The 24788-nt window shown below is 40.6% G+C and overlaps 1 protein-coding gene and 1 pseudogene across 2 annotated transcripts in view; one reads left to right on the forward strand and one right to left on the reverse strand.

Annotated features, from left to right (window-relative positions):
* SUDS3 (SIN3A corepressor complex component SDS3) overlaps positions 1-17246 on the forward strand; it is a 149644-nt gene extending 132398 nt beyond the window's left edge. For both annotated transcript variants that reach the window (XM_086681804.1, XM_086681806.1), the window contains exon 13: positions 17171-17246. In XM_086681804.1, coding sequence (XP_086537930.1) covers positions 17171-17231 — 61 coding nt within the window. In that variant the 3' untranslated portion in view covers positions 17232-17246. The remainder of the gene's footprint in view (positions 1-17170) is intronic.
* On the reverse strand, positions 9120-16385 carry LOC112870116 (histone H3.3C-like; annotated as a pseudogene).
* Positions 17247-24788: the final 7542 nt, after the last annotated feature.

The following is a 24788-nucleotide window of genomic DNA, read 5'->3' on the forward strand; positions in this document are numbered from 1 at the left end:
AGATGAGAAGGACTGAAGGAGAAGTCCATAGTCCACCAAATTTGAAAAACATCATCTGTGTTCTTTTTAGCAAATTCACTGTAGCATATTAAAGGTTCTGAGATGGCCTGCAATAAAGACATCTGCTTTAACTTTGGTTAACTTAGAATTTCCCAGACTTATTTTTATCAAGTAATTTTGTCTGTATGCCACAGAACATGTGGTAAGAGTCTTCAGACTTTCCTTGAGTAACACCAGGGTTTTAGTGTGTAGAATCTTGTGTGTGTGCGTGTGTGTGTGTGTGTGTGTGTGTCTGCTCAGGTTGGGGAAATGACTTGCACTGGTGTGGTGTTCTAGATTCTGATGTATCTGCTCTGTGCTTCCTTTCTTTCCACCTTCAAATACTTCCCTCCCATCCTCTTCCATGTAACTGGCGTTCCTGCTTCCCATCCAAGTGAACCGTGTCTCCACACCAGATTAGAGAGTGCCATATCTCTGCCTGAAACTGTAAATGGCTCCCCATTGCCTCTAGGATGAAGACCAAATACTTTACTGTGGCTGTGCTGCAGGCTTTACGATATGCTCTTCTGCCTATCTTCCCTGACACCTCGTCACTCTGGCTAAGCTGGCCTTTTTAAAGCTTCCTTGTTCTCTCTCACCTCTGTGCTTTTCCACATGTTCTTCTCTCTACCTGGAATACTCTCCAGGCTCCTTTTACTCACCTTTTTGGGCGTCATCTGGGATGGCACCCCTCTAGGAGCTATCACCTGACTTCTCATGCTTGGGTTTGGCCTCTCTTCTTTGCACTCACGATTCCCCTAGTTTCCCCCACCGAGCTTTATTGAGGCGTAACTGACAAATAGAAATATGTATTTAGATGTACAGCTTGATGTTTAGGTATACATCTACATTGTGAAATGATCACCACAGTCAAGCTGATATCTAGGCAATGATATTTTGGATATAACACCAAAACAAAGGCACGAAGCAAAAGCTGAAATAGACAGGTGGGGTTGCATCAAAGCTAAAAAAGCTCCTGGACAGCAAAGGGAAGAAGGCAACCTCCAGAATGGGAGAAAATATTTGCAAACCATGTATCTGATTAGGGGTTAATATTCCAAGATGTATGAGGAACTCATACAACTCAGTAGCAAAAAACCATGTAACCTGATTAAAAAATGGGTAGAGAAATATCTGAGTAGATATTTCTCAAAAGAAGACATACAAATGGCCGACAGATGTATGAAAAAGTATTCAGTCATCATCACCAATCCTCAGGGAAATGCAAATCAGAACCACAGTGAGATATCACTTCACACCTGTCAGGATATCTATTATCAAAAAGACCAAAGATAACAAGTGTTGGGTAGGATATGGAGAAAAGGGAACCTGTCTTTGTCCAGTGTTGGTATGGAATGGAAATTGGTGCAGCCACTATGCAAAACAGTATGGAAGTTCCTCCAAAAATAAACAATAGAACTACCGTATGATCCAGCAATCCTACTTCTGGGTATGACTAGCTTTTTATGCCACTTGTCATGTGGTATTTTTGTCTCTTTCCCACTAAGGGTGGAGTTTCATGAAGGCTTGACCAATTGTCTTGTTTCCCATTATAACCCTGGTGCCTAACACAACGCCTGATACAGAGTACTAAATGCACAGTAAATCTTTATTGAGATGAATAGATAAATGAGTGAGGCTCGAGGTCATGGACAATGCCTAAGACATTGATTCGACTCTGTAAAACTTTGCTAGGAATTCAAAGATTCCCAGGAATCTAGAAACTAAAAGCTAGGAACACAGCTGTTGTGTGAGATAGACTCATAGATTTCAGGAGATAGAGGACTGAAATGAGGATTTTTGGAGCATTTTATGGGAATATGGATGAGGGAGCAATTAAGTTGGCCGGGAGTTGGGGATTGAAGAAACTACAGGAGAGAAAGTAATACTTAACCTGGACTTTCAGGAGTGACTAAGCATTTGCCAGCCAGGAATCTAAGGATGGGGGAGTGGAGGAAGGATGCTTGACACAGAAGAACATGAAGATGAGGGTGTTGGTGGCACATTTGGGGACCAGTGAGTTGAATGCCTGCAGGGGTGAGACGAAGTCGGTATCAGTTAGGGTGCTTTGGCCTCTGAGTAAAACAAAGTCCTGACAGTAGTGGTTCAAATATCAGGAAAAAATTACGTGGCGTCACGAGAAGTGAGGAGGGAGGTGGTTCCAGAGTGGCTCATCTGGCAGCAGAGTGTCACCAAGGAATTGTTTTTCCCATATTCCCATGTTGTCATTCCAGTGAATGAATTTGAGGCTGTGTTCTCCTCAGTTGACTTAAATCTCTGTTTTTAATCAGCAAGGGAAGTATTGCCCAGAAGCCCCATCGTAGGTCCCATTGGCCAGGTCTGTATCTTGTGCCTGATCAAGTTCCTGGAGAGGGACACATGCCCACCACAACTGATGTAGGCCCAGCAAGATTTACACCTGCTGAGATTTACCCACGACTGAGGAGGGGCATATGGCTGCTCAACACAGGAGCAAAATCAGGGTTCTTTTCACAAGAGATGGGAGGGTCAGGCAGCCAGTTTTGGCCACTGTGGGGGCCAGGAGCACCTGTGCTCTGCCAGAGTCTCAACTACGACTCAGCTCCAGCGCCAAGGGTGGAGGCCTCGTGGGGCTAGAACTCGCAATGGAGAAAAAATTCCAGAACTGGAGATTACGTGGAATCTTACGATTTTTAAATGTTGGCAGCTATTTTTTGTTTTTTAGTGTTTTTATTTATTTGAGAGATAGCGCGTGCTCATACAAGCGAGCGGGGGAGGGGCAGAGGGAGAGAAGGAGAGAGAGAGCGAGAATCCAAAGCAGGCTTCGTGCCCAACACGGAACCCTGTGTGTCCAGGTATTTGTGTCCAGATGTGTATTCAGGTGTGTGTGTCCAGCTCTATGGCTAAAGGCTTCCGGCTTCCTCAGGATACTCACATTGCTAATACCAGAGGCAACGGGAATCTTCATGGGTTTCCCACGTTCTTAGATCCTTCTCTTTCTGACTGCCTTTCTGAGGACTTCAAGCTCCAGCATCAGATGTGAAGACAATAGCCTTACAGCAACTGCTTAATCAGCCCTCACAATTGCATGAAGCTAATTCCTTGCAACAGATCCCTTTTGTTTTACATATATTTACATATAGCATGTACATGTATAAAATATGTATTATGTACATTTAAAATATATGTTATATATACACATGCTTTAAAAATATGAGAAAACTTATCTATCATCTCATGGTTTTGCTTCCCTGGTTGATCTCTTGATACAGGAGGATTTCCATTAGAATAACAACAGCAACTACAACAACAAAAAGAAATACTTACAGAGTGTTTTTTTTTTAAGTTTATTTTATTTATTTTGACAGAGAGAGAGAGAGGAAGCAGGAGAGGAGCAGAGAGAGAGAGAGAGAGAGAGAGAGATACAAAATCCCAAACAGCTCTGCACTGTCAGCACAAAGCCTGATGTGGGGCTCGAACTCACAAACCATGAGATCAAGCTGAAGTCAAGAGTTGGATGCTTAACCCACTGAGCCACCCAGGCGCCAGAATTGTGGAGTGGCTTTTTTTTTTAATGTTTATTTATTTTTGAGACACAAAGAGAGAGCACAAGTGGGGGAGGAACAGAGGGAGAGGGAGACACAGAATCCGAAGCAGGCTCTGGGCTCTGAGCTGTCAGCACAGAGCCCAACGCAGGGCTTGAACCCATGAACGTGTGAGATCATGACCTGAGCCGAAGTCTGATGTTGAACCGACTGAGCCACCCAGGCTCAGTGCTTTTTAAATGTTAGTATTGTGCAAAGTACTTTGTGTATATTGTCTTATTTAATCCTCACAATCATTCTACAAGCAAGGGCTGTAATTCCCATTTTACATGCAAGGGGCATGGGTTTAGCAAAGTCGAGTCACTTGACTGCCCTCATAGAGCTACAGGCAGAACATGATGCTAATCTGGGTTTGTATGACTCCAAAGCCTGGGCTTTAAACCATTGTACCATACTGCTTCTGTTAAATACAAATTCTAGTCAGACTTCACAGTAGGAATACAGTTTATGGATTCTAAAGTGTGAACATTGGAGTCCCCTCAACTGCAGAGGAAAAGAAGAGAGTGTGCTTGCTTTGGAAATAGGATGTGCCTTGAAGGTCATGATGTCTTTGAGAGTCTGGTTTAGAGGCAACTGTGGTGTTTTGTTCACTCATAAAAATAGGCCCCCTGCTTGATCTCCTTCTGGAAGCCATTCACGTTCTTTGAACAAACTATGGTATGTGCACCACTGGTTATGCACAGGATGACTTTAGGTATCACTGAACATTGCATACAGTTAAATCACGTAGTTATTCTCCTTTCAAATGACTTGCCTACTGATTATAGAGGCAAGAAAATATTAGCACAGTACTAATATGTTTCTAACACCTCTCTAACATTGGCTAGTCTACCTTTGAACAGGAAAAGAAAGCAGGGCATAGCCTGAGAGTCTCCAGTGGGCAACCCTACCTATAGAGAATTTACTAGCATCAGTTACATTTGCTTTATCTTTTTGCAGTTACCTTCTAAGAATGGCAAGGAATAGTGTTGTTTTGTTTTTTTTTTATGTCATATGCTAGAATTTTTAAGTTAGAATTTTACTAAAAAGATGTGAGTCAATTTAAGGAAATACTGTAATAGTGCCCGTGGTTTTTGGTGAGCATTAAGGTGGTAAAAAGACTGTTCAGTGGTTGGCTCAACATTGACAACCAATACAGTGATATTGTTTTTATTGTTCTATTCTTATTGATGTGTCTAGGCCCACTTCAAATCCATCATAGTAGCTGCTCAATTAAGTATTTGTTGAATGAATGAATGAATGAATGAATGCATGCATAAGTCCTTCAAGAAGTCTTCTCAGCCCCTGCCAGCTTTAGGGATTCTTCCCATCTGGTAACTCACAACACTTATGGGGCTTGTACTCATTCAGTGAGCATTCAATGTGTAGGTGTGCCTGGTAACAAAAATGTCACAGCTGAATACTGGGCATTTTAATGAGTATATCATGTGACAATGCTTATATATTTTATAAAATTTGTATGGTAATATGTACTTTTTCATGTGTAGGCTCTGTTTTCCATATTCTAACCATAAAGCCAAGGTCCAAATGATGTACTGAGAACATTAGAGAAAATAGACTGAGAAAAGAAAAATAAAACAAAAATGAAATGATGATACAGCTAGACCTGTCCAGTATGGTAGCCACTGGTCACATGTGGCAGTTGAACACATGTGATGCAGGTAGTCTAAATTAAGATGTGCCTTGAATGTAAGTTGCACACTGGGTTTCGAAGATAGTATGAACAAAGAATATAAGATACCTCATTTATACTTCTATGTATTGTAACATGTTGTAATTATATTTGGGATGTATTGGGGTAAATGAAATATATTATTAAAATGAATCCCATCTATTTCTTTTTACTTCTTTAACATGGCCAGTAGAAAATGTACAATTACAGATGTGGCTCACATTCACTTCCTGTTGGACAGTGCTAATAGCTAGACTGCTAGGCCCAAAAGGGTAGACTCCTTCTTTTCTTGTTTTACCGCTGTGTTCGCAGATTCTAGCACAATACCTGGACATAGCCAGTGTTTAGTAAGCTTTTATTAAGCCACACTGGACATGTGAATAATGTAATGGGGTGATATTGTGATTCATAACAGCAAATATTTATTTGGTCTTGGTCCCAGTTGCCAGCACTGAGCTCCTAAAAACCCTTGCAATTTGCTAAGAGGAAAGCCATTATGGCGTCTTTTGTTATGTTAATAAGTGACTTGGGACCCTGCCTAAGGATGAGGGCTGGTTGCTGGGAGAACCAACCTAGTGATTGGCAGGTCCTAAGTTTAAAAGTCTCACCCCCACCTCTGGGCGTGGGAGAAGAAAGGGGCAGGAGGTTGAATCAGTTGCCAGTGGCAATGATTTCATCAATCTTGACTATGTAATTAAGCCTCCATAAAGACTCAGAAGGACAGGGCTCAGAGAACTTCTGGGTTGGTGAACATGTGGACATTCGTGGAGAATGGTGCCCTTGGAGAGGGCATGGAAGCTCCTCCACCTCTCCCCATACCTTGCCTTATGCATCTCTTCTATCTGGCCGTTTCTGAGTTATATCCTTTCATAATAAACTGGTAATCCAGTAAGTAAAATGTTTCTCTGAGTTCTGTGAGCTGCTCCAGCAAATTAGTTGAACTTCTGATTTATAGCCAGTGGGTTCGGAAGTACAGGTAACAATCTGGGCTAGTGACTGGTGTCTAAAGTGGTTGGGGGCAGTGAACCCTTAACTTCCAGGTCCCGGGAATCCTTTTTAAAAGACATAGGGGCTTCTGGGGAGCCTGGGTGGCTCGGTCAGTTAAGTGACCGACTTCAGCTCAGGTCATGATCTCACAGTTCCTGAGCCCCGCGTTGGGCTCTGTGCTGACAGCTTGGAGCCTGGAGCCTGCTTTAGTCAGATTCTGTGTCTCCCTCTCTCTCTGCCCCTCCCTCACTTGTTCTCTCTCTCTCTCTCCCTCAAAAATAAGTAAACATTAAAAAAAAAAAGTCATAGAGGCTTCTTCAACAATTAGTTTAGTATACAACTATCATTGCTATTTTTCACACTTATTTTTTTCTGCAAGTCTTCAAGAACTCTACTTTTTTTTAAGTGCCTCAGATAATGATTTAATTTAGATTTAACAAGCCAGTTATTGCAGGTCAATTAAGTGCCACTTTATGATTTAAAACCTATTTATTCAGATTAACAACCATTAAATGGTTTTATTACACCTCTTTTTGGTTAATATTATTTAAAACTGTTTTCAGTTATTTAAAACATCATTTCACATTCATGGGCACTTAAAATAAATCTTTTAAAGTCAAGATGATCTTTTTTTTTTAATCTCTTTGGTCATTTGTAACCTGATTTATTACAGAAGAAGGCACAGATATAATTTACTAAGAAGCGAAATAAGCAAAATATATGTAAGGGTTCTACAGACAATTAATATAAGGTGACTAGTAAGTAGACAGAGTTGACTGAACAGTGAGCTCATATTTAAATATTAGTATTTTTTAAATAACAGCTTTATTGAGCATCCTTTCAAAGTATACAATTCAGTGGTTTTTAGTATGTTATGGAGTTCTGCAACACTTACCATTTTCAATTCCAGAGCATTCCCTTCACTCCCAAAAAGGAAATCCCTTATCTATTCTGGACATTCCATATAGTTGGAACTGTACAATATGTGACCTTCTGTGTCTGGCTTCTTCACCAAGCATAATGTTGTAGCATGGGTCAGTATTTCCTTTGGATTTCTGAAGAATATTTTGTTGTGTGGGTATACCACATTTGTTTATCCACTCATCAGCTAATGAACATTTGGGTTGTCAAAAAGTAATGCTTTATAAAAATTACACACTTTTTATAACAAAAATTTCACATGATGTATATGTGTACTAATAATGATCACTAATATTTGTCAAGCATTTATGTACCACCTGTTCTAAATGCTTGTATGTTTTAGCATATTTTATATTCATAAAACCCTATGGAGGGTGGTGGTCACCATGACCTCCATTATTCTTATGGGGAAATTGGGAAGTAGGAAGATTAAGTTATCTGTCTCAAGATAAACACCTAGTCTGTTATTCAAACCCAAGGAAGTCTGACTGCAAAGCCTGTACTTTACTTTTCATCGACAAAATTATTATACAATAAAGCTGACTTTTTTGGGAGGGGTGCACAGTTTCATGAATGTTAATACATATAAATGCGTGTAACCACCACCACAGTCAGAGAACTATTCCATAATCTGAAAATACTCTTGTGTCCCATCCTGACTCATCCTAACAGGGAGAGGACGTGATCACTAGTTGACCTGAGAACTAGACCTGGGCAACTGGAGACCCCTTACCTCTTCCTCTGTCCTTGAAATGTGAGTTCCACCCACCATTCCCACAGTAAAAGCCATTTTGAAAAACATAGACTATGTGGACCAAATCTGTCACTGAATCTTATAGTTAAGGCCTCTGTATAAACTTTTAAGGTTTTGGTGGCTAGTGTAGGGATCTACTTGGCTTGGGGCCACCCAGAACAAGCCTCCTAAGTGAGTTCCCTCACTTACTAAACATGCCACCTGCCACCAGACAATCTAGAGTGTCTGCCTCTTTAGCCTCTCCTTGTCCCCTGTGTCCAGGGACCAGTTTGCCAACCAAAACTAAAACTAACCCCATGGCACCCACTGATCTGTCCTCCATTCTGTAGTTTGTTGGTTTGTTTGTTTTCACAGACTGTCATGCAAATGGAATCGTATACTAGGTAACTTTTGAGACTGTCTTGTTTCACTCACCATAATGCCCTTTAGATTCATGCAAGTTGTTACAGATACCAATAGTTCATTCCTTTTTCATTGCTGAGTAGGATTCCATTGTATGTCTGTGCCACGGTTTGTTTATCCAGCCACTTAAAAACAATTTTTAATTGAGGTGTAACACTCAAACAGAAAGTATACAAATATATGGATATAGATTGGTGAATTCATGAACCCACCCACGTAATCACCTCCCATATTAAGAGCTAGAATCTTGCCTGTGCCCTAGCCATGCCTCTGTGCCCTCTTCCAGGTAACTTTCTGTTTTTACTTATGTTTTTATCTCCATAGGCTATTTTGGCCTGTTTTTGAACTTTATAGAAATGGACTCCTACGAAATTTGCTCTTTTATCTGGGTTCTTTTGGCCAATATTATGTTTGTGAATCTTATTCATGTAGCTTTGGTTTATTCTCTTTTTTTCTAGAAAAATATAGAGGTTTATTTATAATTGTTATGAAGTTGAACTGCTGAAACATGTTAACTGAAACATTTTGACTTGCATTAATGCTTTATGTCCCCGCATTTATATTAAAAATTCACAGAAAATGAAAATGGAAAAACTGCCAATACCTGATTTCTGTCCCCTATTTTTCCACTTGGAATCATATACTTTGGTACCTTTTGACTCCATGGGAAAAAAATATCTAACGTTCAGAACTACCAATAACTGGAAGAAGAGAATTTTTTTTTTTTAAAGAATGAAATGTTTTCCATCATAGTGGATTCTTAAGCATGTTCTCCACGTATGTGGCATGCTAGCTGCGTGGCTTTGGGCATAATTGTTACATGTTTGGCATGGGTGACACACAGGTTGGTGTCTTCAAAAAGGCCCACCAGAAGGCCTCACATGCCTCCTATAAAGCACCAATAGCTGTGCTTTGGAAGTGCAGGTCTGTTTTGAAGTCTTGAGCAATTTCTTGCACCAGATGCTGGAAAGGATGTTTGCAGAGCAGAAGTTCAGTGGACTTCTGATAATGTCTTATTTTGTGGAGTGCCACAGTACCAGGCCAGTTACGATGAGGTTTCTTCACCCCTCCAGTAGAGGGTGCACTCTTACGAGTGGCTTTTGTAGCTAGTTGCTTCCTCGGTGCTTTATCACCAGTAGATTTATAGGCAGACTGCTTTGTACAAGCCCTGGTATAGAGACCTTACCCTCTTTTTTGTCTGGAGCTCAGTGAGCTAGAGGCGCTGGCATTAGATAACCATGGCAGTGTGGTGGTGTCAGTTAACTGCTGTAGTTTATTCTTAATGCTCCATAATATTCCGTTTTAGAATATATCACAATGTATTTCTTCATGCTGCTGCTGATGGACATTTGGGTTGTTTCTGGTTTGGGGCTATTTTGAGAAGTGGATTTGCTGGATGATAGGGTATGTGTATGTTCAGCGATTTTAGATGATACCAAACACTTTTCCAAAGTGAATGTATCAATTTTCATTACACTTATACTGAAGGAGAATTGTAGTTACTCTGTTTCTTTAACAACACTTGATATTGTCATTTTAAAAGGATTAAACTATTTTGGCATGTATACAGTGGTGTCTTATTGAAATTTTCATTTGCATTTCCCTAATGAATAATGATATTGAGCACTTTGTATTTCCTGATTATATATTCTTTGTGAGGTGTCTGTTCAAGTTTTTTGCCCATTTAAAAAAACTGGGCTGTCTCTTTTGTCAATTTGTATATTTGTGTATATTCTGGCTATGAGGCTTTTGTAGTTATGGGTATTGCAGATATCTTCCCCTACTCTGTTTGCCCCTTCATTTTCTTCTTGTTGAGGTGTTTTGTTTTTTTAATTGTGGTAAAATACAAATACATATAATTTATTATTTTTGCTGTTTTAAAGCATACAATTGAGTGTCTTCATGTGCATTTATTATGTTGCTTAAGCATATCACCACCATCTGGTTCTAGAACTTTTCATCACTCCAAGAGGAAATCTATTAAGCAGCCACTCCCCATTCTTCATCTCCCCCCCCCTTCCCTGCCAATCACTAATCTACTTTCTGTCTGTATAGATTGTCTGTTTTGTACATTTCCTATAAATAGAATCACACAATATGTGACCTAGTGTGTCCGGCTGCTTTCACTTAGCATACTGGTTTTTAGGTTTATCTAAGTTGTAGCATGGATTAGTACTCAGTTCTTTTGTGAGTCATTAGGGAAATGTGAATCAAAACCATAAGGAGATACCATTGCACATCCACTTGGATGACCATAATAGAAAGAAAGAAAAACAAATAGTGAAAGGGAAGAACAAGTGCTGGTGAGGATGTGAAGAAATTGGAAACTTTGTATATTCCTGGTAGGCACAGCCACTGAGGAAAACAGTTCAGCAGTTCCTCAGTATCTTATTGGTGAATTTAATGAACAGAAGTTCTTAATTTTAATGACATCAAATTTAAGGATAATTTAAATTGGAAAGTGTTTTATAGGTCCTGTGGAAACAATCTTCACCTATTCTAGGTTTGTCTTTCAGAAGCTTTATTGTTGTATCTCTACATTTAAGTCTACCATCCACCTGGAATTTATTATTGTATGTAATTTGTGAGGCAAGATTCTTCCCCCCACCCCAGTGTGGATTTCCATCAACTGAGTTTTCAAAAATAATGTCTTTCCCTACTGCACTTCAATAATGTCTCTTGTAAATCAGGGTAAATCAGGGTAAATCTTGGAGTGATGAAGAGTTCCAGAAACATATTATAGGTATGTTTCTGGACTCTGTATTCTCTTCCACTGAGCTCTTTGTTTCACCTTGCACCATTACCCCACTGTCTTAATTATTGTAGCTTTATCATAATTGTTTTCTAAAGTTTTTATTTATTTATTTAATCTCTACACCCAACATGGTGTGTGAACTCACAAACCTGAGATCAGGAGTCATGGGCTCTTCCAACTGAGCCTGCCAGGCACCCCTATCATAATTCTTAACATCTGGAAGCTTGAATTTTCCAATCTTGACATCATCAAGATTGTCATGGATATTCTTGGACCCTTGTTATTTCCATGTAAATTATAGAATTAACATATCAATTCCAACAAAAAAAGAAACCTGTTGGGATTTTGACTGGGGTTTTGTTAAATCTGTAGCTTAATTTAGGGAGAATGACTTTACAATGTTGAGTCTTCTAATCCATGAACATTATTTATTTCTGCATTTATTTACGTCTCGTATCAGTCAGGGTTCAGTGAAGAGACAGAAACCAGGCCAGTAATTTGAACAGGGGAAAGTTAATATGAAAATGTGTTAGCTAGTACAACTAGTAAAAATGTGGGTAGCTAGTTCAGACGGTAGAGGGTAACTCTAAAGAGCACAGAAGAGCGACTGGAGAAAGCAGTGAATAAGTGAAGACACTTGGAAACTTAGAAGGACCCCCCCCCCCCCCTCATTGCCAAGGCTGAGATTCGGACCCTTTGGAGGTGTGGCTGCCGTGGAAACATACAGTCCATTAATGGTGGAGAACAGGAAGGTGTGGCTGCAGCCGACCTGCAGGTGTGGTTTTAACTGGGTAGAGGGAAGGAGGAGGAAGTTGCCAGAGGCATGGGCTGAACAGCTGGTTCTGCAGGACTTGTGATGTGGTGGGTAGCAGTGGTGGAAATGGGCATCCTTAACTCATTCCCAGCCTCAGAGAAGACATTTTCAATATGTCACCATTATGTATGATGGCTTTGGTTGTTTTGTAGCTATTCCTTATCAAACCTGACTTAGATTGTTAAAATTAAGCAATAAGTGAGTATTTGACTCTTTTCAAATGCTTTTCCTCAACTATTGAGAGGAACCTTTTTTTTCTTAATTTTTTTTTTTTTTTTTGGTCCTTCGTTCCATTAATATTGAGGGTCTTAGTGATTTCAGACATAAAACAAACTTTGTACTCTTGGGATAAACCAAAGTTGGTCACGATATAACATCCTTTTTATGTAAGTACTGCATTTGATTTCACAATATTTTGTTTGGGAGTTTTGTATCCGGGTATGTGAAAGAGATTGGACTGTAATTTTCTTTTCTTGTAATTTACTTGTCAGGTTTTGGTATCTGGGTGTTTGTAGCAAGGTCATGCTGACCTCAAAAAATGAATCGAGAAATGTTTCATCTTTTTATATTTCCTAGTAGAGGTTGTGTATGTCAGTGTTACATCTTTTTTAAACGCTTGGAAGAACTCACCAGTGAAGATACCTGGGCCTGGAGATTTCTTTGTGGGAGTGTTAATTACAGATTCAATGTCTTTAATAGATACAGAAGTATTCAGATTTTTTATTTTTCTTCGTGTCAGTTTTGGTAGGGTGTGTTCTTCTAGCTTGTATGGTCCCATCTAAATCGTCAAATTCTTTTGACATAATGTTGTTTATAGTACTCTATCCTTAATATTAACGATGGTAAGATTAAAAATAATATTATCTTTTCAATGCCCATAAGCTCTTACTTGGCACTTATCAATTTTTATTAGCCTTTTTGAAGAACCAATTTTGAGTTTTCTTGATTTTCTCTATTGCAAGTTTTCTTTTTATTTCATTGATTTTTGCTTTTATCTCCATTATTTTCTTCCTCCTAGTTTCTTGAGTTGATTTATTGTCCTTTTTTTAACTTCTTGAGATGGATATTTATATTATTGATTAACATCCTTGTTTCTTTTCTGGGAGATCCATTTCAAGCCTTAAGTGTTTGTTTAACAAGGGCATTAGCTACTTTCCATACTTTCTATCTTATTCCTAATAAAGTATTCCTAATTTCCTTTGTGATTTTTTTCCTTTTTAAAAAATATTCATTTTTGAGAGAGAGAGAGAGAGAGAGAACGAGAACGAGGCAGGGGGCAGGGAGAGAGGGGGAGGGAGGATCCAAATGGGCTCTCTGCTGACACCAGAGGGCCTGATGTGGGGCTTGAACTCACAAACCCTGAGATCATGCCTTGAGCTGAAGTTGGACACTTAACTGACGGAGCCACCCAGATGCCCCTTGTGACTTTTTTTCTTAATTTCCGAGCAGCCTTTAAAAGATTTTTAAGTTATCATTATTGATTCCTCCATAATTACATTGTAGTAAGAATATATATTCTGAATGATATTCATCTTTGCTATTTGTTTACATTTGTTTTATGACCCAGTTTTCTAGTCATTTTGGGCCAGTGTTCCATGTGCACTTGAAAGAATGTGTCTTCTATTATCATTGGGTGCAGTGGATGTTTTCCACTGACTTATCCTGTTTCATTAATCCCTTTTTTTTTTTTAATATTTATTTATTTTTGGGAGACAGAGAGACAGAGTGCAAGCAGGGGAGGGGCAGAGAGAGAGACACACACACAGAATCCGAAGCAGGCTCCAGGCTCCGAGCTGTTAGCACAGAGCCCGCCGCGGGGTTCAAACCCACAAAGCGAGAATCATGACCTGGGTTGAAGTCAAATGTTCAACTGACTGAGCCACCCGGGTGCTCCCCCCCCCCACGTTTTTTTTAAAGCTGTGTCCAGTCTCTTGCTAAACAGTCCAATGTCAAACAAGTCAAGTTCATTAATCATGTTGCTTAGATCTTTATACTCCTACCAATTTTTTTGTCTGCTTGTTTTATTAGCTCCTGAGAGAGGTTGTTAAAATATTCTACTATTGTGGATTTGTCTACTTTTCTTTTTAGATTTTTGATTTGTATATTTTGAAAGTATGCCATTACGTGCTTATGAATATAAAATTGTTATATCTTCCTGGTGGATTAACCTTTTTACTGGAGTTTTCCTCTTTGTATCTAGTTATGCATCTTGCCTTCAAGTTCACTTGATTTGATATTAGTATAACTATATTGCCTTTCTTTTAGTTAGTGTTTTATTTTTTTTCTTCCTTTTACTTTCAACCTTTTTGTGTCCTTATGTTTAGGGTGTATCTCATATGAGCAGCATATAACTATTTCATTCTGATATAGTCTGACACAGTAGGTCTATTAATTGGAATATTTGGTCTATTTACATGTAATATAATCACTGATATATTTGGTTTTATATCTATAATATTACTATTCTTTCTGTTTCTACTCCCCTTCCCCCTTTTTAATCTTAATTTGGACCAATCAAAAAAAAAAACTTTTAAATTAAACCAGTTTTTCTTTATTAACTTATTACTTATACCTTATTTTAGTAATTACTCTGGAAATCAAGACATTCCTTCTTTGTTTATTTGAGTCTAATGTAAATTAGTATTTTTACCACTTGCCAGAAATTCTAGGGCTTATTATACTCTATCTTCTTTCTGCCTTTTGTGTTTTTAATTGTATTCACTTAAATGTGCATGCACTTAAGAAACCATAGGATGGGCACCTGGGTGGCTCAGTTAGTTGAGTGTCCCCACTTTTGATTTTGGCTCAAGTCATGATCCCAGGGTTGTGGGATTGAGCCCTGCATCGGGCTCTGTGCTGAACATGGAGCCTGTTTGAGATTCTCCCCCCCCCCCAACCTCTCTCTCTCTAGCTCCCTCCCCCTCTCCCTCTGCCCCTTCCCTGCTCATGCTCACTCTCTCTAAAATAAATAAAATGGGAAAAAAATCCCACAGGGAATTCTTGTTAATATTTTCCATATTCATTTAGATCTACCTCATACATATTTTTTCTGTTGCTCATTAGTCTTTCCTACATTTCTGTCTGGGATCATATTCCTTTTGCCTATAGAACCCTCTTTAGTATTGTTTATTTCACTTGTATCTTCTGGTGGCAAATTCTATCCTTTTTAATGTGTTTGAAAATATCTTTATTTCACTTTCCTCCTCGAAGGTTATTTTCAGGATGTGTAGAATTCTAACTTGGACATCATTTCCTTTCATTGCCTTTTTGCTTCTATCAAGTCCGTTGAGAAGTCAGGTCTCGTATCGTTGCTTTCATTCTAGACTGCTTACCTAATACAGCACAAATGGGGGGAAATTGGCACAGTGTTTTTGGATCACTTCCCATTACTTCCTTTCCTGGGAAGGAATTGTTTTGGACCTTCAACTCCTAGCTGTTCTGACATCCCCAAATACTAGTTTTTGTCTCCTGCCCTCCTGAAGCATCCTAACCACTCTGATGGCTTCTATGCCTTTTAGCAGCTGCTCTCTGCCCTGCTTCTGAGCTTCTCTCCCCATGATGCTTAAGAGTCATCAGTGCCCCAAGGGAAAAGGTGATGTGCCCAATGTCAGGTGCATCTCACTGAACTTCCTTTCTTTCCAGGATTTTTGTACAGCAAGTCTTGGAGGCACCCTGGGGCTTTCATACAGAATTTTTGTGTGTTTGTGTTCAATCTGGCTTTTCTGGTTTTATGTGGTGGGAATGTTGGTCTGCTCTATTACTCCATCACAGGTGCACTTGAAGGTTCCATAACTGTTTTCTTCTGAATGCTTTCTCTTACACACTCTGCATTTTATTTATGGTTTCTCTTTTCTGCATGTTGCTTCCCAAGGCTGCTGGTCTTGCAAAACAGGCTGTGTGTTCAGTTAATTGGTGTCTCCCGTGGCTGTGCAACATGGTGGCCCTGCAGTTTACCCTGTAAAGCCCAGCATGACTTGGGCCCTAGCTTACCGCCTCGGTGCCACTTTCTGTCCTGTCACCATTAGGAAATATGCTTACAACCCAGAATGGGCAAGAGAGAGAGATCTTCTTCAGGGAGGCCTTGCTTAATGCCTCGGCCAAGTGGTTTTAGAGAACTCTCATTAATGCCCTACATCATTTCTTTTTAGCTCTCCTCACAAATGTAATTTTCCATTGATTTGTGGGATTGGCTGAGTAATTTATCTTTTCCCCTCCAGAATGTGGTTGGAGCCATGAAGACAGTGACCTTGTCAGTGTCATTTACACGGTATCACCAGTGTCCATCATAGTGCCCAATACACATTTACTGAATTAACTTGAAGCTTGTAATGATAGGAGATGAGGAGGAGGGGATGAGAATTAACAGTCACTAAAGTTTGACTATTTATCACCTTATTTAGTTTTGACCTTACCTCCTGGAGGCAGACAGTGTTGCTGTCTTGCATTGAGTAAACCATGGCTCAGAAATTCTGTTATTTTCCTAAAGTCACACCTTTGCTAAGTGCCTGATCTAGAATTCAATCCCAGGACTTACTGGTTCAAAAGGAACCCCGACTCTGGATTGTTAAATACTTCTCAGCCTTCCATGCTTTTTGTATTTCTTTACTGACTTTTCAATCTTTATCTGATACTCATAGAATGCTAGGTTATGTCAAGGGCTTTTTTCTGAAAATATAGGAAAACATCAAGAAGAGAAGCTGACAGTTTTTTTCTGTTACTTCAAAAACAGAATGGCATGCCTTTTATATTTCCCTGGAAAGATTATGTGGGTCAATCTAGATTGGTGGGTAAACTTCCCTCAAATGGCCCACTTGAGGAGGAAACATTAATTTGTTTAACTTCAGTTACAAAGAAGTACCTAGAGTCATAGCAATAACTATTATTTATTGAGCACCTATTGTGTGCTATGCACTACAATGGGCACAACCCATACCTTCTCTTCAATCACTAAAACAGCCCTGGAAAGTAGTTATTGTTATTTCATATTGTACAGATTTGGAAACTGAGACTCAGAGAAGTAAGGAAACTTGCCTTTACGAAGTTTTAGATCTAGAATTTGAACTCCTTTGTGGACTTCCATAAAGACTGCTTATCATTACATACGCTGCTGCTCAAGGCATCAAGCCTGGAACACAGAAGGGGCTTAATAAATGTTTGCTTTTTTCAGGTTAGTAATGATATGGTGAGCCTCTGAGGAAAAGGTCACAAAGTATTATAATGAAGCTTCCTTGTGTCTTGCCAGGGAATGTGAACAGCATCTCCAAATTGACCCCTTGGAAAGCCCCAGAGCTTCTGAGTCATGACAGCTTCCAAGTGTCAGGTAAGGATCATATTGGTCTCAACTGCAGGCTGTACTCTGCTATTTGCCACCAATATTTTCTGGTTGCAGATGTTATTGATCTGACAGTTTATTTCCCGAGACACATTAGTTCAAACTGATGTGATATGAAAGTCTCATCCTAAGGAAATTGGCCTTGTGAACGGTTATCCTCTGGGAAGAGCATGCTGCACTTATGACTTGACTAATATGATGAAGAAGCTGCAAATACAATTAGCGGGCCTGGTTGGTGATTCTCCAATAATGATGTTTGGGGTATATTATTGGTTTAGCTGTAATTGAGCTTAAGATGATCTGAAAAGCTCTAAACTGGTGTGAAAGTCATTCACAGCTTTGGCTCAGTGTAATGTTCATGCACGAGAGTGGGGAGGGGGGCTGCTGATGACATTTGGGTGTGCAGAGACTGGGGGGTGCGTCCCTGGACAACTGTGGCTTGTCTTTCAAATTCTGTTTTCTTTTAGTCTATCACTAGTAAGATGAAGACTTCTTCATAGTCTTCTGCCCACTCCCAAATCCCATCCCCATCCTTATCATTTGGAACTTACTACACATTATCTAACTCTCTTCTTTCTCATGCAAGTATAATTTGTCTGGTGTACATTAAAGTCATCTTTATTAGTCAAGATAGTTAACCTTAGCTGCCATAATAGACAAGACCAAGTGGTTGAGCATCACGAAAGTATATTTCTTGGTAAGAGAAAGCCTTGGTCATGGGTTGGGGAAGGCTATCCTCCATCTGGTGACTCAGGAATCTAGATTCCTTCCCTGCATCATCTCAACATGTATTTGTTGGGAGACAGTTCTCCCTGGATTTCTTGGGTTCTCAAATGGTCTTTGTTTAGGAATGATTGAATAGCAAACCAAAGGTAGAGACCTTCCCTCTTCCTGGAGACATCCCAGGATGAGTAAGTTCTGTCCTCTTCCTGGAAGATATTTGCTTATATTCGGAGGTGGTAAACCTAGAGATAAGCTCCATGTGCCAGAGACATTTACTTCCTTTCCAGGGTAAGGAGTAATCTCTCTCCAGAGAGGAGGACAGGCAGGTTACCAGCAGCTTGATAGAAACTCAGAGTCAAAACTCAGAGTCAAACCCGAAGTTCAGTGTTCTTCTCCAGTGGTGCAGTAATCCAAGTACAGCAAGGTCACACTGCCCACTCCATGCTGTTATCCAGTGTCATAAATACACATTCTCCTCTTTTCCCATCCAAACCCCTTTCACAAGGGGCTGTAATGGGCGCCAAGTAGTTCCATGTTGCAACAGAGAATTATAATGCAGTTGATGGGTAAAGAAGGGGCCAGTTACAGGTCAGCTAATAGTGAGGGGACCCACTTGAGAGTTTCTTCTCTGAGTTATTAGACATTGTTAAAATTAATACTTGGCTGCTCTATGATTATCAATGTAACTCTTCAACAGTGAATGCAGATATAATACTATGCCAAATCCATTATTTAAAGTATGTCTATATTGAACCATAAAGTGCAAAAGATTTCTTAGTAAGCTCATCCAAGTCCACAAATATTTTTTGTGTGCCTGTTTCATGCTGGGCACCAGAGCTACACTGCATCTGAATGAGACAATATTGCTGTCTTCGAGAAGTCTATGGCTTAGTGAAGAACTCCTTGTCTCAACTACCATGCAGAGTCAAATTTTCTTACATTAGGCTAGGTTAAAGGAATATACATCTGTTATTAAATCTACCCTGATTCCTGCATTTAATGGTTATGGTTACCTGCCTAATTTCTGTAAATATTCCTCTACTTTCCAGCTCTGTTCCTCAATCCTCTCCCATTCTATTTACTTGGGCTCTACAAGCTCCTTAATAATTGAGTAGGGGCTAAGGCGCCTGGGTGGCTCAATTGGTTAAGCGTCCGACTTCAGCGCAGTTCGTGATCTCATGGTTTGTGAGTTTGAGCCCCACATTGGGCTCTCTGCTGTCAGCACGGAGCCACTTTGGATCTTCTGTCTCCCTCTCCCTGCTCCTTCCCCGCCACTTCAAAAATAAATAAACATTAAAAAAAATAAGTAGGGGGCATGCATGTCAAGACTTCTTTGGTTGCAAGTGATAGAAACTCAACTCCCAACTGGCTCAAGCCACAAAAGCGGATTTTAGTGGGTTCTGTGAGTGAACTGTCAAAGGGAGCTCTAGGTGCAGCAGGATCCAGAGGCTCAGACGATTTCAGGACTCAGTCTTTCTCTTTCCATTTCTCTTTTATGTTTTCTTCTATGTTGACCTTTTCCACATGGTGACCACAGCAGCTCCATTCCACGTTGTCTTTGCAACACTCACCTTGAAGATGAAGAAATTCTCTGTACTTAAGTTTAAAAAAATGTCTAGGATTGAATCAGTCATTCTGATTAGGGGGAGGAGAGTTTTCTGGCCAGATCTAGGTCACAAGTTGTTATGGCAGAATTGTGACTCCCCCAAATTCATATGTTGAGATCCTGAGCCCTAGGACCTCTTAAGGTGAATCTATTTGGAGACAGGGCCTTTAAAGAGGTAATTAAGGTTAAGGAGGTCATATGAGTGGGCCCTAATCCAGCATGACTGGAGTCCTCATTAGAAGAGGAAATTATGACACAGACCCACAGAGGGTAGACCCCATGAAGACACAGGGAGAGGAAGTATATCAGCAAGTCAGGGAGAGAAGTCTCAGGAGAGCTCAGCCCTGCCACTGCCGTGACCTCAGACTTCCAAAACCATGAGAAAGTCTCCGTTGTTAAGCTACCTAGTCTATGCAGCCCTAGAAAATTCATACAGATTCAGCCTTGAACTCACGGTGGATTTATTTAGTACCCCTTGAACCACGCTAGAGAGGAGGAGTGGTTACTCAAAGGAAACCCAAAGAACTATTACTACAGGGAAGAATAATGAACATTTGGTAGGGGGAAAAAAAGGATTGTCCACCACTGGGTCAAATTCATAATTTTTGGACATATGTGATGTGTCAGGCCTTAGGAGCGCCTCATACCTAACACAACAACCCCATGAGATAGATGCTATTATTTTCCTCATTTTACAGATGAGAAAACTGAGGTCCACACAGGCGAAGTGCATTTATCCAAGAACACGCAATTAGCAGGGAACAGAACCAAGACTGATATCCATATTTGTCTAGCTGCAAAACCTCAGCTTTTTATCACTATGCTGGAGAGCCAGTGACCACTAGATCCTCCTGCTTTTCTATTTCCAAGACTGAAAAACTCTGGCTTGAGGCATGGGAAGGAAGTATGTTAATATGTTAATTAAGGAAAATTCACAGTCTGCAGAATTCATGAGTCCATTTTCGGAACCGTTTCTGATCTGGGTGAGCCTTTGACCCATTCCAGTTAATTAACATTGCAGAACATGAAGTAATTACTGTTGTTCCTCAAAACTGGGGGCAGAAAAACACCCAGCGGCCTGGGCCCACCCCAGCCCTGACTCCTGAGGCTAAGGATCAGAACGCCAAAGTCTCACAAGAGGACACGGTCAAGAAATTCCTCAGTTCATCTGCTTCTCCACTCCTGTGTGTTCATGATGTGTTCTGTTCTGCGATTAGCAAGGCAAGCCTGCTATCTGAATTGGGGGCATAAAGTCTACCGCTGAGTAAGAGATCTGTCCTGAATTTTACAAATAGGATTTCTAGTTTGAAACGCAGGCTGATATTTGAATGTTTCATTAGGAAACAGATTCAGAAAGTATCAGACTAATACACGGTCATCGTATTTTTTCCATGTAGTTCTGATAGTTCTGTTGAAACCAGTGGTGACCCAAACTTGTAAATCCTGCTGGTCTTTGTTAGGACTCCGTGGGTGCAAGAAAGGGCAATCCATTCAAGCCAGTTCACAAATAGAATTCGGGGGTCTTTGTCACTGAGTGTCTATCATCTGAGTCCATGAGGTGATGAAGTTGTGTAGAAAAGCAGAAGTTTGTCATTTCATTTTTTTTTCAATAATTATACAATTTCAGTTATTAACGCTTTTTTAATGATTAAGTTGTCATCCCTAGCATGAATCCTTTTCTGCCATGGCAGCTTCCTGGTGGTTAAGTCTCTGTGAAGGACCCCCTGAATTTTGAATGCCCTTGAATGGATTGCTGGTTCTTCCAACCAAGAAATACTGTCGAAGAGAATCAGTCTTTCACCAAATGTGTGACCCTGGTGCATATGCAGTGTAATCCAGCAGCAAGTGGTCAATTGAAAATCTTGCCCAAGATGCGGGATTCCTGATCAAGTGGTGCTGAGACATGCTTAAAGAACAGAAGAATCACAGACGACCTGAGAGAATCAGGTGGTCTTAGAGCCATATTCAGCTGGACCTCCCAGGGTCCACCACACCAGCTGTTGTGGCCACTGTTCTGGTCGGTTGATGCCTGTATCACGCTGGTTATTCAATATTTTGAATATCATATCAACCCCAAAAGAGTTAACAGTTGAAGAAAAAAAAAAAAACGACAAGGAAAGTGACTCGGTGAGCACTTCAAAAGAGAAAGATTTAAATATCAAAAGATTCTAGCAGGCCTTAGGAAAAAATTGGTGAAGCCCTTGAATATTTTTTAAATGACCTTTTTGCTATCATACTGTGAAAACCAAACCTGAAGTGAAGGATTTTGTCACAAAAATTACACGAAAAAAACTCACTACTTAATACATTTTTTGTTCTTCACAAGAATTCATGCATAGTTGAAATGGTAGCCTAAATTTTGTTATGTTGGTAAGCTCAGTTTTGTTTTTCAAGCTAAAGTTCCAAACCAAAGCCCTTTTTTCTCCCATGATTTGCTATGAAAATTTGGGCTCAGTATTAAGTGAGTCATTCTACAGGTCTTCTAAGACCAGGATCGATTTTCTTCTGGGGGTGGAGGGCAGGGAGAGTCCCCCCTGTCTCTCATGGAGCTGCACAGTCTTCCCTTCTGCTCCTTGCCATGATGACTCCATTTCCCTGCTTGTTGTCACATCCGTGTTCCCTGCTCACTCATGGTGTACCTGCTAAGTTAGCCATGTTTTATGCCATGCGTCTTCTTTTCCCAACCATCGGTTATTAGACTGGTGGTGGCCCACGATGCAGGGGTAGCTGTCCCGTAGCCTGGGCAAGGATGTAGACTTTATAAAAAGGACATGAGGTATACTAATCAGACTCACTCTCAGGAATCTCTAAGGAATATAGTCAGATTTAGTCAGATACCATGATGACCCGATAGTAAATCGACACAACATAGAATCCCTGAGGTCATGATGGGCCAAATGCAAGCTTCAGGAGCAAGAGTGAGTCACCCAGCAGGACAAAGGTGATAACTCAGATTCCAGACTCCTCACCTAATGGTCTTCCACCATGTCATGTACACTGGGCGGCTATTTGTCCTTCTTGTGGTAACAGTACCCCACATTTTCTCAATCCATACAGTTTGGGTCGAACTGATCCCATCAGATCTAGAGTCATCATGTGACCCAGGCTCTGGCCAGGCAGCTCATTATGTGCCCTCAGCCATAAGGATTGGTTAAGAGATGGGCACATTGCCCAACTTGGGCCAGTAACATTGAGGAGAAGGACCTCTGGGTAAAGAGTTAGGGAAAGCACACCCAGCAAGATGTGCACCTGAAGCTGCTTGCAACTCTCTTGTTGAGAAATGAAGCAGCCTGCAGGAGATCAGGCAGGTCCTGCTGATGATGTTTGAGCTGCTGGATCCTGCCATGCCTGAAACTGGCAAGACTCCCTCAGACTCCCAGCCAGCATTTCTCCTGTTTGCTAAGCTAGTTTAAATTGGGTTTTATGTCACTTGTTACCAAAACAACCATAGCTGACACAACATGCTTATTTGATTATGATAACAGTAATACCTGGTAACCACTTCAAGGTACTATTCCAGCTCTCATCACAACTGATTCTTTCAACAACCCTGTGAGGCACACAGGGCAAGGATCTTTTTATTTATTTATTTATTTTATTTTTTTTATTAAAAAAAATTTTTTTTTTTACGTTAATTTTATTTTTGAGACAGAGAGAGACAGAGCATGAACGGGGGAGGGGCAGAGAGAGAGGGAGACACAGAATCGGAAGCAGGCTCCAGGCTCTGAGCCATCAGCCCAGAGCCCGACGCGGGGCTCGAACTCACGGACCGCGAGATCGTGACCTGAGCTGAAGTCGGACGCCTAACCGACTGAGCCACCCAGGCGCCCCATGGGCAAGGATCTTGATGAAGATTGATGCCAGGTGTAGGGGGCTACAGCAATGTTTTCTCGAGCACTTGGAAAGTATAGGGAGTGAAGATTGCTTTTTGAGAGTTACACCATGAAGTCAATATATTATAGATCGAAGCAGAGCAATGCAAAGTCATGTTAAAGAGATAGGATGGCTAGGCCTGCAAGACTTGTCTGTCATGTGATTGAACTTATTAACATATTTGAAGAAAGGCTGTGTCCATCACGATCTGCCACAGAAGCCTGGAGGACAGAGTTGCAAATGCCAACCTTGAATGCAATCACTACAGCTTGTTTCAGTGGAGAGGGAGTCTTGATCTTTGAATATCTCTTGTTCCAGGGGCAAGGCTAGATTTAGAGAACTGCTTTCAGCTGCAAGTTGTGGAAAATCAGAGTGGTAACTATGGTCAATTAAAGGTGGCTGAAACTTTCTTTCCATCCTCCCATTAAGAGGCAGGGTCTCTTTCCCCTTGAATCCAGGCTCACCTGGTGACTTGTTTCAGAAAGACGGAATGAAGTAGAAGTGGTATTGTGTAATTTCCAAATGCTCAGCTGTGAAAGATCTGCAGCTTCTACTTTTGCACACTTGGAAGACTCCCTTTTGGAACCCAGCTGCCATGCTGTGGAAAACCCAAGCCATAGGGAGAGAGGCTGAGCTGTTGGCCGACTGCCAGTCATGCAAATGGGCTGCTTTGAGCATTCCTTCCAGTGGAACCTCCAGATGATTGCCGCCACAGTCAGCCCCAAATGGAGTAGAATAACCACCCTGCTGAGGCTGGTCAACCCACAGAATCACGACAAGTAATAAATGGTGGTTGTTTTAAGCCACTAACTTTTGGGGTGATTTGTAATAGTGCAACAGAGAACTGAAACAATAATGGCTTAAGCAATAAAGACATTTAATGAACTTCCTTAATAGAAATTCTGGATGTAGGAAGTTTCAGTTTTGGTGTAGTAGGTCAACAGCATTGTCAATGATCTAACTCTCTTTCTTCCTTTTTATTCTATAAACCTTAGTAAATTGGCTTTTCGTCTTCCTCATGGATACAAGATGGCTGCTGCAGCCCCAAATATCACATCCACATTTAAAGCAGAAAGAAGGGGAAAGAGTTAGTACTTGTGAGCTCTTCTCTTGCCTCTGTACCTTTCACTAAGAAGCCAGATACCTTTCCAGAAGCCCCCCAGATGACTTACCATTATGTCTCATTAGCCAGAGTTGATTACCCTTAGTTCCAAGGAAAGTGAATGTATGTTTATCCAATCTCTATAGTGTGAAACAGCCATGGGGAAGGAGGTTGACAGTGGCCTTTTGGCAGCAACCAAAAATCTTTACCACAAGATAGATACA

The sequence above is a fragment of the Puma concolor genome, chromosome D3 (assembly GCF_028749965.1).
Source record: "Puma concolor isolate L17-30 chromosome D3, mPumCon1.1.hap2, whole genome shotgun sequence".
NCBI lineage: Eukaryota > Metazoa > Chordata > Mammalia > Carnivora > Felidae > Puma > Puma concolor.